The following is a 15,774-nucleotide window of genomic DNA, read 5'->3' on the forward strand; positions in this document are numbered from 1 at the left end:
TATTGATGCTTCCAAGGTGCAATTCAAAAATTTTCAAGATCTGCATCACATAACATGTTGCACTGGAAGCAAAAACCTCAACACAAGCTTGGTTTTCAACAATCTTATCAATAGACCAGTTCATGTAATTCAACCTTGTGCATATTAAAGCAGAAAAGATTATTTGTACCATGGGCCTACAAACGAATGGACTTTCAACAAATCCAACTACTTTGAAGTACAAGATCCGCCGCCACCTGACTATGCGCATCTCAATGAGTACATACAGGTGTCTTGAAAACGATAATTCTAGAATTGCATAATCATGCATCTTCACTAACAAAGGAACTATTTTCCTAATTCCGGTCTTATTTAGCTGATGCAGCTTTTCAGGTGGAAACACTTTTGAATAAACACCAATGATGCTCCAAGAAGCAGCAAAAGTCAGAACATGACTTGGATTTTGTGTCATTTGCTTGGAAATTACAGACTCGCTTGCTATTGCTCACACATACAACCTTGCATAATATTGAGACATACATGTACATATAATCCGCTTCCCTTACTGTCTCTTTTTACTCTAGAAAAATGTGCGAAAAAGATGGAAACTGATATCACAAATCATAATCAATTAGCGAAAGAGTTAGCTTTCTCTTTAAAAGCATCATCGCATTTTGCTAATGAAGATATCTGAGCGGTGATATTCTCATACATGCCACAATTGCACATGCATTTTCCTTGATTTCAGACAGTTATTATCTTCTGTGCATTTGGTTTATAGAGTTTCTAAAGCTGCATTGTGTTTTGCTCTGACTTGCCGGTGGTGGAGATCACAAGATCAAAGCAGGAAAGAATGTTTACAATGTTTTTGTGACACTTTTGATGTATTAGGCATGCATTAATCAATAAAATGATGAATGTCCATGCATAGTAGTTCCATATTTGTACCAACAGCCATGTTGGTTTGTAACTTCATGTTTTAGATAAGCATCTGAGGTTGGTGACTGTTTATGTACAAATTTGCCAGCCAGCACATCCACCTAATTAACAGTATGGTGTTTATGTACAATGCATCTTAGTAAACAAACAAATGCACACAGCAAAGGGAAGAAATAGATTACTGGTACTTCCTTGCTTACAGCGTATTTATACATGTATCTAATAATCTAGTTCATAATTAGCTCGTGTGTGCATGTGAGTACACATGATCTTTCTTTCTTTCTTTTTTCTCAGTTGGTTAGGCACTTCACTTGTTTTTCACCGGACAGAGTACACATGTCAGATTTTACAGTGTACACATTTCCCTAATTGATCTGTTATTCCAGTTCAGATAAAAACCCTCAACACATGATATCCATGCATTGCAACTACACACTCATATACACATTGCATGTATATTAAGGTACCAGTATGTTTCCCTAAAAAGTCTTCATCACTCTTGTTGTGGACACAAATCGTCGCTCCGTCACAAATTGTCACCCCCTGAAACAGGTGACAATTTGAACACAGACAGATAACATTTAGGGAGGGTACCTCCCTCATATGCCTTTTTCTCTGGTCTCTCTTTCCTAGCCCGCCTCTCTGCTGAAATTGACACACCCATACTATTTTGAAATCAACGCTGCTGTGAACTCTATAAACACATGCTCATACATGTTGAAGGCATTTTCATTGCCACAATGGTGCCGGCTGCTGCCCAAAAAGTTCGTTCGCAACAAACATCAAAACACAAGCACAAACAGACACACGTGCGGCATACAGGCCACACGATACACACAGACAAACCAAACCACTACCACTATACAACCACCACACATGCACAGTTTCCACATATTGTAATACTATACTCCAAACACACACACACACACACACAGCTATATGCACAAACGCATACACAAGTCACATAATATGCACCTACAAATCTTACACAGCACATACCATGCAGCAGCGATGCCAAGTTCCAAAAACTTTTATGAGTGAGATTTTTCATGACTCGCGTTTCGGCACTCGCTATGCGCGCGCGAACGAGAGGGTGTCACCCTCCCACGGTAGGGAGCTTTTTTTTTTAATTATCAGCTCTTAATGATGCGATCTGGTGCATACTTAACCCTAAAAGGCCCGGGGGGGGGGGGGGGGGGGGGGGGGGGGGGGGGGGGGGGGGGCGGAATCCGCCCCCCCCTCGAGGTTTCGCGCTATAATTCTGTGACGCGAGAAGGCCTCGTCGCGAGGCTTCTTGACTTTCTTCGTTCAAGTCTCGCGCAACTTTTGAGACCAAATTTGCAACGTTCACGCATACTTAACGCGAAGCCACGCCCATTTTTGTAACGGAATGTCGCCTCAAAACGGGCACAATTTTGTGATTTAGTGTACATTTCCTATGGAAACGGTGCTCTGCTAATTATGGTAGAAAAGTGGTCAGTGACAATTTCCAATGAAAAAACAAAGAAAAACAAAAGTTGAAAAACAAAGAAATACATAAGAAATTCTGAAAACAATAAAATACATAAGAATTTGAATGAGTTTTGGAAGTTTTTTGAATATGCATGAGAAAAATGGGTGCCCTGCGTGAGATCGTGAGACAGGCCCTAAATGCTTGAGTCTCACGCAGAATGCGTGAGACTTGGTAGTGTAGCTCTGCATGCAGCCCCCCCCCCCCCCCCCACATACACACATTATGCATATTAACTTACCAGTCATACTCATCCCACCCAAGCATAACATCGCAGCAACCACCCCAACCACACAATTCACAGTGCAAGGCCGACAACATGTGTGCAGTTCCGTTTCATTTTGCCAGCACAAATTGCCGCCCATCGAGGTAAAAAATTGGGAACTTCACAAGCAGCACAAATTGTCACCGGGCGACAAATTATGCAGGGGCAACAATTTGTGCCGCCAACTCCGGCACAAATTGTCGCCCCGGCTCTTTGTGACGGAACAACTCTTTTTGCGAAAGAAATTTACCCCTCCTAGCCTATAATTCGTCATCATTGACTACTTTTACATCAGGGTGTTTAACAATGTCTTCATCATGAACATTCCTTTCAGACATTTTGACAAATTTGAAATTCCTTTTTTTTACTTTGCAGCTGTTGAAGATGTACTGTTACCCTAGTGTGAAGCGATTCGCATCATTAGTTGTAAGACATGAATGCGACGTAACACGCGTACATTTCTCTCGTTACGTTCAGACGGTGATCCTCAACCCTGAGGATGGCTATCTTCAAGGATGAGCTCATAGCTAAGCACCGTGCACTCGAAGACAGCTACCTTGAAATTAACTCGAAGATAGCTATCCACAAGATATCTGAGAGTTAGCGCTCTATCAACAAGCCGCATGGGGTCCCCACTCATAGTTTAAAGCATCGTGTGGACACGATAATCAACAAACTTGCAGATAAATGTGACCTCTCCATGAACTTAGCCCCCCATCTAATGCATTTTCCTCTACTTCCGGGTCAATGTAAACACACTGCAGGTGCATGTGTGGATCATGGACCTCCATGTATGGATAGAGTCAAAACATGTTACACCCTCGTTAGTTCTGTGGTCATTGCAAAACTTCAAGTTCTGTGGTTTTATCATCGAGTAGGACTCGCTCATAGTTACAGGGCCAGTAGCCTTTCCTCAAGGATACCTACCTTTGAGGATAAGCTTCGTCGTGTGTATGCGCATCATAGTTAAGGGCCAAAGATTATCCTCGAAGATAGCTATCCTCAAGGTTAAGGATCACCATGTGAACATAACTTCTGTCAATTACTGTACTCCACAACTGCCAATTTAACCACTCAAGAAATTGCTGGGAAGTGTCCTGATTCATGAAAAATTAAACTCACTAAATGCAGTACATGGTGTACACAGTATAAAAGACCAGAGAGAGAGAGTGAGAGAGAGACAGGTTACCTCTTTGTCCGGAGTGGGGGCGCTGACAACCTGTCTGAGTCTAAACTGGACCTGGGCGAAGTGAGAGGTGAGAGCCAGGAGGGATGAGTTCAGCTGGGCCTGTTCCTCCTCCAGTTGACGAAGCTGCTCCTCCACATTCACATGACTGACCGTTTCCATGGAAACAGGGATACAGAGACACTGATATCAAGTCTGGCTGGTTTTGACATGCATGCTTACAGTACAGCTTACTATATACCATCTTCACCTTTATAGGAACTGCTTGATGAAACTTAGGGCAAATTCAAGATAAATGCTGTTAAAGCAAATTTGTATTAAGAAGCATTACAAAGCAAGTTATCTTTGACTTATATTTGATTTTGGCTATCACATACACTATACCGGTACAACTACCAGATTATCTTGAGCATGCTTAACCATAGATTCAGACACTAAATTTTGTAAGAAAACACGGCATGTACAATTGTATGTACACAATGTAAAAGATAATTTTTCAGCACAGGATTGAACAACTCACTCATCATTATCATGAAACAAACCTGAGGTTCCTTCAATTAAGAAATGTTTAGACTCTAAGTCAGAGGGATGGGAATCCCCCCCACCAGATAAAAATGTGCACATTACTACAAATGTTGTTTTCCTACAATATGTTCCTGCACTGACTCACTCAAACACTAATGTAACCACAGATTAATGTTTGATTATGAAAGTCAGATCAATAGCAGCGTGAGTTCATATGATTGCTTCGTATTTAGTCAAGTGAGGTACATAAGGAATGATATGAACTTCAGTTTTGTGATTTTGGGAGGGTAACATAGGCAATGATCCAAATCTTGTCAACATGGAACTGGGCTGGATGACACGACATCTACTGACCGAAGCTGCCTTTTAATATATGACAAGGAAGTGACAAAACAGACATGGGATTATAAAAGGGAGTGGGTATTCCTCCCCCTCCCTTTCAATATAAAGAAATGCACATTATCAATAAAGTTTATTTCCTTGAATGTACATGTATATTGTACATTTCATGTGTTTGCTCACTGATTTGCAACTACATTGTACTTTCTCGCAATTTTTTTTGCCCGGTGCTGATCTATGAGTTTGGTCTGATAATGCATTTTGTTGGCACACCACAGGTGAGCAGGGTAAGGTAACTAACCTGTCTTCTGCCATGATGGTAGGAGGGGAGGGGGCCACCGCCCCCAGTGGGGGCCAACGCTCTTTGGGCCGCTCCCCATCAAAGATATCCATAGAGTCATCTGTGAGCACAGCATCATCCATGGTGACTAGTGTGCAGGGGTCGGAGTTCAAACCGTAATGAGATCAAAATCACTGCCAGGGTCAAAGGTGAGGCTTCACAGACCTGTCACAATAGCAACAAAACAAATCATTAGTGACATCCCTGACAACCTACATTGTATCAAACATAATGAAAGCGAAGTCAGCTGAGGCTGACTTCTCCTGATTTTCCAAAAGAGTTCACACTGCACTAGCAGACACTTGGCACTCAGTATCTGTATTTTTCTGTACTGGTACACCATTTGCTCTTTCCAGGACCTACAATTATGTAGTGGAGATCTACTTACATTGCATTATATAACAAGCTCTCTGCAACCAAGTCATACCTCATTCAAAATAATGAAATAATGGTTTCGTATGGCTAAACAGTTTCTGTAGAGTACACACGTACAGTCCAGTACTGTACGGTACATTGTTGTTTAAGACATGGAATATGCAACATATCATATACACTAGTTCAAATTCAATCTTAATATTAAATGGCAATAATGGCGAGCCAAACAGCAACAGTAAAGCCAAGCGCGGTGGATGGTATTGATTAAAAGGTGGGTCCCACCCTGAATAGGATCTGTCATTTCAAAACCAATTTTCATCAAATAAACTGTTGGAAGGTAGGCCTCGGGGCGTGTTAATGTGGCAAGATATTATTTTTGTTGTGTAACAAACTACACACCAAACACACTCTCGTCATACAGCCATATTCCAACGCCTTGAGTTATGACTCCACTCGACAATTACTAATTGTAATAATGGGCGTTGACAACAGAATATTTAAGGTTTCAATATTGTACACGCTTTATTGTCGTGTACCTCATTATATCACACGCAGGTGATAATTATAGGGCATTTCCCCCAGAATATGAATCAATCAGGGTATTGGTTATTTACGACTCTCCATGAGCAATCACACCAAATTATATTTGGTCAAAACGTTTAAAAGGAGGTCTTGAAATTGAGGGGACATACATGTGGTTATAATTATTAGGAGCGGTAATACATATAAAAGGGTGCATAAGTTACGAACCACCGCGACAGTCCGAACAGAGTCCCTAGTCAGCTAGTCGCTTCCAGGGTGAAATAGCGGCCACGTCACTCTCCAAGGGGACCTCGATCGCGATCGCGAACTGCAGTGCGCACTGCCACGATGAGCTCCGGGTCGAGATGCTGACGTGTACACGTACTGTCTGGAACGGGACCGGTGTTCGCCGCCTCGTCGTCGCCCGGCACTCACATCAATAGCGTTGACATCGATTGTTAAGGATGCGATCCCACTTGGAGATTCACAATAAATTTACGCTAATTCGTGGTGAGCTGGACATAGATGAAGTTCATCCTTAGTCATTGACGACGGGGTTGTCGATGGGAGGAGATGCGAGATGATGAGCTTTGATGCAAGCCTCATGCAGCGTCCGCAAATATGACAGGAAGGCATCTCATCTTCGTAGTAATTGTTCCACAACTATTTAGAATTAATGTTGCTTGAAACATGCACCTCACCGATGTGGTGTATTGTATGAACTCCAAGAATTATAGTACAATGTAAAACTGACTCAATACGGGATGGACTTGACTCTGTAAAGTATAATATTACATCTCCCTTTTGTATCGGACGCAGGAGAGCGATGGTCTATGTCCATCTCCTTTGGAGGTTGAGGAGCCAGAGTGAGAGAAAAAGCTATGTCCACGGTTAATGTTAGGGAAAGGGGGCTACGTGGCAGGTATTATGGGATAAGCCTACGTGTACCTTTTTACATAACCGTGGTCAAAGGACTGGTCAGCAAAAATTAGCTCTTTTGATTCTTCTTTTGCCATCGGGGAGCGTCCGGAGAGAGTAACATGATTATATAATACCGATTGAAATAGCTCCCTCTCTCGGCCGGTGACTTATAGTCAGACTAACGGGGTACGTGCTGCTACAAGGAATCCCCCCTAGTACGTAAGTCCTGACCAGCACTGACGTACGACAAAAGGAAAAATAACTGTATGTACACCGTTTTACTACCTGCCAAAAACACAATATCAATACAAAGGTCGTGTATACCCTTGAGGACTGCATGCAGGTTGTTAGAAAGCAAACAAAACTTATTGTAAAATACTGTACATAATAATATGCTATGATGTCGATCTGACTGAACTGCGTGTTGGTTCAACGTCCTCAAGCACGGACCATGTATTATAGCACGGACTCGATAATAATACAAACAGATAAAAATTTGTAACGGAAAGTACAAACAAAGCATATTGGCCAAGTATGACACAAAAAAGTGTATGTCATGTTGCTCGTGTCGTTCTGCGATGGCAGCCCCTAAGCGTTATACAATGTACTACCATAGAGTATCGCAGAAAGCACACAAAGTAATATACATGTACGATAAAAATACGGAAACTTAATGTATCTGGTTGCAGTGAATCCGCCCGTGGTAAGTTTTCCTTCTACGGGGGTAACTCTGAGATCACGCAAAAGAAACTAAGATGATAACAAATTATCACAAAAAAAAAAAAAAAAAAAATCCTGTACAAACTGTATACGGCCAAGGCGTACACATATAACATACATACTAATTACTTATGACAGTCACATAGTATTCACATTAATTAATTAAATCTGCCTTAAAACCTCGACATCATCAAGAGTGATGGCAGACGCCTCGTAACTAAATGAAATCACGTTATCCTAACGATACCACATAACGCGCCGGCCATCTGACGTGGCGCCCCGATCTCGTTTGTCGGACCGGTGGATCCGACTTCGCAGCGGGCGTATCCGACGCCGTCGACGTCGCTGGGGAAGATTCGAGTGGGGAACGCGTTGTGTCGCGAGGCACTACTACATCGTCCGGCGCGCTGCTGCTCTCGACATGCGCGACTTTTAAGCGATCGACGCTCACCTGCTCTTTCTTGCCATTGATTTCGAGTGTGTAATGCCTAACGTTGCGTCGTAACACTTTGTAAGGCCCATCGTAGGGCTGTTGCAAGGGCTTACGAACTCGATCAACACGGACAAAAACATAAGAACAAGTGTGCAGGTCTGTCGGCACGTGAGTAGTCGTGTGTTGGGAGCGAGGCGGAGTAGGTGTGAATTGAGACATGTGGTTACGTAATCGAGAAACATAGTCGCTCGGGTCGACAGTGGTCTGCTGAGGAGCAACAAACTGAGCGGGCAAGCGCAGTGTCGTGCCGTAGACGAGTTCGGCTGGGGAGCACTTGAGGTCATCTTTTACAGTAGAGCGAATGCCCAATAAGATGATCGGGATATGCTCAGTCCAGTGGGAGGGGTCGTTCTTCGCTTTTAGTGCAGCTTTCATCTGGCGGTGAAATCTTTCTATCATCCCGTTTGCTGCCGGATGATAGGCGGTCGTGCGAATCCTGGTCGTGCCTAACAACCGCGTTAATTGCTCAAATAGGCGTGATTCGAATTGAACTCCACGGTCTGTGGTGACCGTTTCCGGCGCGCCGTGCACTGCTACCCACCGTTCAACAAACACTTTAGCTACCGTCTCGGCTGTTATGTTGGGTATGGGCACTGCCTCGGGCCACCTCGTATATCGATCTATACAAGTGAAAACGTATGCATTGCCCTGTGAAGTAGGCAGTGGTCCTACTAAATCGATATGAACATGCGCAAATCGTGCGTCAGGTGTACTGAATGTGCCGAGAGGAGCTTTGACGTGTCTATGAACTTTAGACTTCTGGCAAGGAATGCACTCGCGTGCCCACTTTCGAACATCTTTGTTGATGTTTGGCCACACGAACCGAGAAGTGATAGCTAGTTGGCTGGCTTTAACACCAGGATGAGATAAGCCATGGACTGAGTCAAATATCGCGCGCCTGTAGGATTGAGGAACGTACGGACGTGGCTTACCCTGGGTTGACATATCACAAATAATCTCACCACCAGTAGAAATGAGAGGCAAACGTTCGAGTTTCAGGCTAGTACGTGGGTTTCGCAGCTCTGCTTGCAACTCGTCATCGCACTGCTGTGCTTGTGCCATCGATGCGTAGTCTACTGTTTCAGTCGTGTGGAGCGCGTTTACCGCAGGGCGGGAGAGCATGTCGGCTACTACATTTTCTGCCCCTTTTACGTGCCGAATGTCGGTAGTAAACTGGGATATGTAGTCAAGTTGCCGTACTTCGCGCGGGCTGTGACGGTCTGGCTTTGCATTGAACGCGTAAGTCAGGGGTTTGTGGTCTGTATATACACAGAAGTCACGGGCATCAAGCATGTAACGAAAATGCTTGATAGTCAAGTAGATAGCAAGTAACTCTCGTCCGAAAGTACTGTACCTCGTCTCCGCTGCGTTCAACTTGCGAGAGAAAAAGGCGTTTGGCTGCCAGGCCCCGTCAGTCAGTTGCTGTACCACGCCCCCGACTGCTCTGTCGGACGCGTCGACCATGATACTCAACGCTGATTGGGTAGAAGGGTAAGCCAATAGTGTGGCCTGTGCAACTTTCTCTTTGATTTCGGCAAATGCCACGTCGCATGCTGGTGTCCAGTGCAGTGGTTTTCGTGAGCGTGTTGCACGATTCCGGAGGAGGTCCGTGAGCGGTGTCAATGTTTCTGCGCAGTTTGGGATAAACCTACGGTAGAAATTGACCAGGCCTAAGAATGCACGCAGCTGCTTGACCGAAGTGGGCGTGGCGCATTGACGTATGGCTTCAACCTTTTCGGGCAGTGGGCTCACACCTTCGCTATTGATGCGGTGGCCCAAGAAATCGAGCGAATCTCTCCCGAATTCACATTTGCTTGGGTTTACTACTACGCCGTACTCTTGCAGTCTTGCAAAAAGCAAGCGCAGATGGCGCTCGTGTTCTTCGTGATTCGCGCTTGCCACGAGGAGGTCGTCTATATATGCATAAACGAATGTGAGGCCACGAAGAACTTGGTCAATAAACCGCTGAAATGTCTGAGCTGCGTTGCGTAACCCAAATGGCATACGCAAAAACTCGAATAGGCCAAATGGTGTGCTAATCGCAGTTTTGCAAATGTCATCAGTCTCTACGGGGATCTGATGATACGCCCTTACCAAGTCTATTTTCGAGAAAACGCGCTTGCCGTACAAATTCGAGGCGAAGTCCTGAATGTGAGGGACGGGGTAACGGTCGGGGATAGTTGCCTTATTCAAGGCGCGATAGTCTCCGCACGGCCGCCAATCCCCTTCAGAGCGTTTGGGCACCATGTGTAAAGGTGACGACCACGGGCTGTTGGACGGCCGCACAATGCCGAGCTCGAGCATGTGTTCGAACTCGCGTTTGGCCACGGCTAGTCGGTCAGCTGTCAGTCGTCGTGGTTGTGCACTAACGGGTGGTCCCTTTGTCTCGATATGGTGTGTGATGTTATGTCGAACGTCGCTCTCTTTGTATACCGGTTTGGTTATGTCACTGAAGTCGGTCGTAAGCATGCATCGGTATGGGTCGTTGTCATCGTCGGCTGTCATATGTAAGCCGACGGGGTTGAGTCCGACGTTAACCGCAGTCTGTCCTGTGACATGCAAGTTTGTTACTGTGTCTATCAGTCGTCGTTGTTGGACATCGACCAAAAAGTGGAAGTGATGCAAGAAATCGGCACCGAGTATCGGTGTAGCCACATCGGCAATTATGAAAACCCATCTAAAATTACGGCGCAAACCCAAATCTAATGTTAATGAACGTTGGCCATATGTGGCTATTTGGGAGCTGTTTGCGGCTCGCAAGTAATAAGAGGATGGATACTTTCGCTCATGTTTGCCGGGTGGGAACACCGACACTGCGGCACCAGTGTCAATCAAAAATTGTTGTTGCGTATTGTTGTCAGTGACGTAGAAGAGGCGACTGTTGCTATGGGAACCAGTCGGGGTCGTCGCGCCTACCCGCTGGTCACGTCGTTTCCCTTGTACGAACAAGGTTGAGTGCATCGATGTGCGTTTGCACCAAATCGGTAGTGGTAAAAGCATAGCTGCTGTGTATTAGCTCCGGGCTGATCACTTGACGCTGCCGCCGCAGCGTTCGCTCCTTGGCTTTGCTGGCCGTGCTGGCCGTTGTGTTGCGAGGGGGTCTTAGCGCCCCTGCCTGCCGTGCTACGACTGCGACTACGTCCCCGCTGCTGCATCTTTTTGACGCTAAACGTCAGATCAATCAACGCACGCTTTACTTCGGCAAGCTCGCTCGTTAGCTGTGCCAACGTCGCTGGAGGCGTAACCCCTCTCGAATTTCCCCCACTACTGCTTACTGGTGCTATTATCGGAGGGCTAGCTGTCATTGTATTGACACCCGGTACGTGGGCATCAACGATCCGATCCGCGAGCTCGGCCAACTCCTGCAAAGTTAGGGCGTCAGAAGTAGATGCTAAGATTAGTCTGACATTTTGGGGGAGTCTTTGCAGAAACAGCTGCTTCAGAATACCCTTTTCTAGCGTTTGATCGCCTACCAGCTGTTCCATTCTCCGCAGCAGCTGAGAAGGTTTACGATCGCCGAGTTCCTCCTCAGTTAGGAGTCGCTTAACGCGGCGCTGTTCAGATTCGGACATTCGTGCTATGAGAGTTTGTTTCAGTTTGGTATATTGGTTGGCAGAAGGTGGGTTAACAATCAAGTCACGCACATCCTGCGCCACTTCGGGTGACAATGCGGTGATAACATAGGCGTATTTTGTCTCCTCTTTAGAAATGCCGCGCGTGCTAAACTGTGCCTCCGCTTGTGCGAACCAAATTTGAGGGTCGTTTGCCCAAAATGGGGGCAATTTGATAGAAACTGTGCCTATGAGTGAGCGTTGCTCGGGCTCTTTTGCAGGCAAGGCCGCTGGGGATAGAGTTTGCTCCGCACTTTCGGTAGCCATGGTTACAATCTCTTCACGCAAGAATAAAATCGCCTAACGAGGGCGCAAGGTCCTGACCGGAGTGTTATGTGGTATCGGTCACTGCCGCAGCAATTTGCTACTGAATACGAACTATTAGGCCCACAAACAATCGAGAATAATTTGCAAACTTAACAGACAGCAACATACATATTACGTAAGCAAAACACAAAATTGCCAACCTATGTGGTATGAGCCTATATAGTAGCAAGAATATGCTCAGATAGTATGGTTCACACTAGGTGCGTGTGTGGTTGTCAGCTACAACATGGGTATTATAAAGTCATGAGTTTAATGGAGTGGAATCACACCTCTTTAAGATCACGTCGGGGTCACCACTTTGTTGGAAGGTAGGCCTCGGGGCGTGTTAATGTGGCAAGATATTATTTTTGTTGTGTAACAAACTACACACCAAACACACTCTCGTCACACAGCCATATTCCAACGCCTTGAGTTATGACTCCACTCGACAATTACTAATTGTAATAATGGGCGTTGACAACAGAATATTTAAGGTTTCAATATTGTACACGCTTTATTGTCGTGTACCTCATTATATCACACGCAGGTGATAATTATAGGGCATTTCCCCCAGAATATGAATCAATCAGGGTATTGGTTATTTACGACTCTCCATGAGCAATCACACCAAATTATATTTGGTCAAAACGTTTAAAAGGAGGTCTTGAAATTGAGGGGACATACATGTGGTTATAATTATTAGGAGCGGTAATACATATAAAAGGGTGCATAAGTTACGAACCACCGCGACAGTCCGAACAGAGTCCCTAGTCAGCTAGTCGCTTCCAGGGTGAAATAGCGGCCACGTCACTCTCCAAGGGGACCTCGATCGCGATCGCGAACTGCAGTGCGCACTGCCACGATGAGCTCCGGGTCGAGATGCTGACGTGTACACGTACTGTCTGGAACGGGACCGGTGTTCGCCGCCTCGTCGTCGCCCGGCACTCACATCAATAGCGTTGACATCGATTGTTAAGGATGCGATCCCACTTGGAGATTCACAATAAATTTACGCTAATTCGTGGTGAGCTGGACATAGATGAAGTTCATCCTTAGTCATTGACGACGGGGTTGTCGATGGGAGGAGATGCGAGATGATGAGCTTTGATGCAAGCCTCATGCAGCGTCCGCAAATATGACAGGAAGGCATCTCATCTTCGTAGTAATTGTTCCACAACTATTTAGAATTAATGTTGCTTGAAACATGCACCTCACCGATGTGGTGTATTGTATGAACTCCAAGAATTATAGTACAATGTAAAACTGACTCAATACGGGATGGACTTGACTCTGTAAAGTATAATATTACATCTCCCTTTTGTATCGGACGCAGGAGAGCGATGGTCTATGTCCATCTCCTTTGGAGGTTGAGGAGCCAGAGTGAGAGAAAAAGCTATGTCCACGGTTAATGTTAGGGAAAGGGGGCTACGTGGCAGGTATTATGGGATAAGCCTACGTGTACCTTTTTACATAACCGTGGTCAAAGGACTGGTCAGCAAAAATTAGCTCTTTTGATTCTTCTTTTGCCATCGGGGAGCGTCCGGAGAGAGTAACATGATTATATAATACCGATTGAAATAGCTCCCTCTCTCGGCCGGTGACTTATAGTCAGACTAACGGGGTACGTGCTGCTACAAAACATTGAATTCCTCTTGGAATTACACTTTTTCATATTTCAAAAGAGTTTTCTCACCCCAAAATGTTAGAAATCTGAAGTTAGGTCTCAACCAAAACTATACGATTCCTTTAACGTTAAGTTTATAATTTGATAGAACTAACTGAGCAGAGTGTTAGCTAGAACTAACGTTAATGACAGAAGAACATTAATATTAGGAATCTAGGATGTCGATGTACAGTATAACTAGCATTGTTACAATTGTATTAGACACCCAACCATACTGTTTAGTGTATTTAAAGGGTGTGTACAGTTCTGGTCGAGGTGTAGATTTAGCTTTTAACATTTTGCGAGATATTCAGAAACCACTCTATGAGATGTCAAAGAGCATGCAGTTCTAAGGGGTATCAAAAGTTTATTCGATGAAAATCGGTTTTGAAATGGCTGAGATATCCAAAAACAAGGTGAAACAAAGAGATCCGAATAAAGTTGGGGCATGTCGCCTTTTATTATTAGCACTTTTTTGGATATCTCAGCCATTTGAAGGCATACTCGTGAAATAGGCCCCACCACTGCGTGTCCGTACAAATACTACGGCGGCTCGCCTGTTTATACTTGTGAATTCAGCCCCACCGTGTGGCGTTCATCGGTAGATAAGCACGGCGGTGGGGCTTTCTTCCACAGTATAATACTCGTGAATGCGGCCCCACCAAACGGCGTTTACGCGAGATGCATACGGCGGTGGGGCCGATTTCCACAGTCATAGCATCTTTCGTCCTCCCTTTCTCCCGTTTTTTTCTTTGGTCTTCTACTTTTTGTTCTCGGAAGGACTCCCTAATGTCCCTTGACTAATTTAATGGCCAATTTAACCATAAATATAACCCTACCTAACCCTAAACCCTAACCCTAACCTAACCTTGCTTGCTAACGCACGGGTGCACGCGCACTGCGGTGGGGCCTATTTCACGATTTTGCCCATTTGAAAACCAATTTTCATCAAATAAACGTTGAATCCTTCTTAAAATTACATGCTCTTTCATATTTCATAAGAGGCTTTTCATTATCTCACTTAGGAATGTTCAAAACATGAATTCCTACCTCAACCAGTACTGTACAGTCCCTTTAATAAATTACTGTTAGTGTTACTACATCTTAAATTAACACTCAAAAACAGAAATAATAATAGAAACTTTATCGAATACAGCTGACACTAGCAATCTAGATCAGTTATAGATAGATAGTCTGACAGTAGGCACTGCCCTGCCCTGATTACATGTAGATTCTAGATGGTCTTCCTTTTTTTTACACACTCATCACAGCATTCCACACGACCTGCATTACCGTTTCACAAATATTAACACATACGCGAGTTTTCACATTTGACATTTAGATTTCCTGGCATTCATTTTGGCCGCTGAACTATACTCCACAAGCGCATTACACTCGAAAAGCAGCTTTATTTACAGCGTTTGTTTGTACACATCGCATGCTGAAGAACCACTTGTATTAGCTAACCACACGCACAGCACAGCCGAAGGATTGTGAATTCGACGTAGTGCAAGATGAGGTGGTTTCTTTACTATTTAGCCTATAATTCACAAGCGCATAGCACATAAAAAAACCATATAACGGAATTCCCACATACCATACATCATGATATTTGTAATTTGGCCTCCCTTGTCTACAGACGGCGTCTGAGGGCTGACCAAAGATAAGAAATATGGTCACTTGTCCACGCAGTGGCGGTCAATTCCCACGAAAGTCTATACGCGATCCGTGCTCATACTGACTGGGCTGTGATGCAGTGTAACGTAGTATGGCATACATGTACATGTACTGTAATGTTCCCTACCGACCCTCTGTGCGTGCACATGCTGTACCCAAAACAACAACCCAGCTGGCGCTGTATGCCGGAAACGCGAAGGCTCTGAAACCGAGACAGCAGACCGGTGCGGTGGTTGTGGGACGTCACAGGATCGCGGACGCTGATCTAGCCTGTGCTGTGTTGATCAGTGTAAATTCAAAGAATGTTTTTCTTCCTCTTCTTCTGGTTAAGTCTGCCTCCATCAATTAGCTGAAGATTCTTGCAGACTGAGTGTGTTATTTACATTATAATACAGCTTATTTA

General features: G+C 44.7%; 2 protein-coding genes across 2 annotated transcripts in view; both read right to left on the reverse strand.

Moving 5' to 3' along the window:
- The window catches only part of LOC139737732 (RUN domain-containing protein 1-like), a 29,293-nt gene extending 13,869 nt beyond the window's left edge, over positions 1 to 15,424 (reverse strand). Inside the window, exons 1-3 of the mRNA XM_071648409.1 lie at positions 15,292 to 15,424; positions 5,045 to 5,248; positions 3,883 to 4,027 (exon numbers count right to left, since the gene is read on the reverse strand). Coding sequence (XP_071504510.1) covers positions 3,883 to 4,027; positions 5,045 to 5,166 — 267 coding nt within the window. The 5' untranslated portion in view covers positions 5,167 to 5,248; positions 15,292 to 15,424. The remainder of the gene's footprint in view (positions 1 to 3,882; positions 4,028 to 5,044; positions 5,249 to 15,291) is intronic.
- Positions 11,027 to 11,992, reverse strand: LOC139737723 (uncharacterized). Its single transcript, XM_071648398.1, has one exon. The coding sequence runs from the start codon at positions 11,990 to 11,992 to the stop codon at positions 11,027 to 11,029; it is 966 nt and encodes a 321-aa protein (XP_071504499.1).
- Positions 15,425 to 15,774: the final 350 nt, after the last annotated feature.

Source organism: Diadema antillarum, unplaced genomic scaffold (assembly GCF_040938485.1).
Source record: "Diadema antillarum isolate AM-2024a unplaced genomic scaffold, OU_Dant_1.0 seq00000701_RagTag, whole genome shotgun sequence".
NCBI classification, from domain to species: Eukaryota; Metazoa; Echinodermata; class Echinoidea; order Diadematoida; family Diadematidae; genus Diadema; species Diadema antillarum.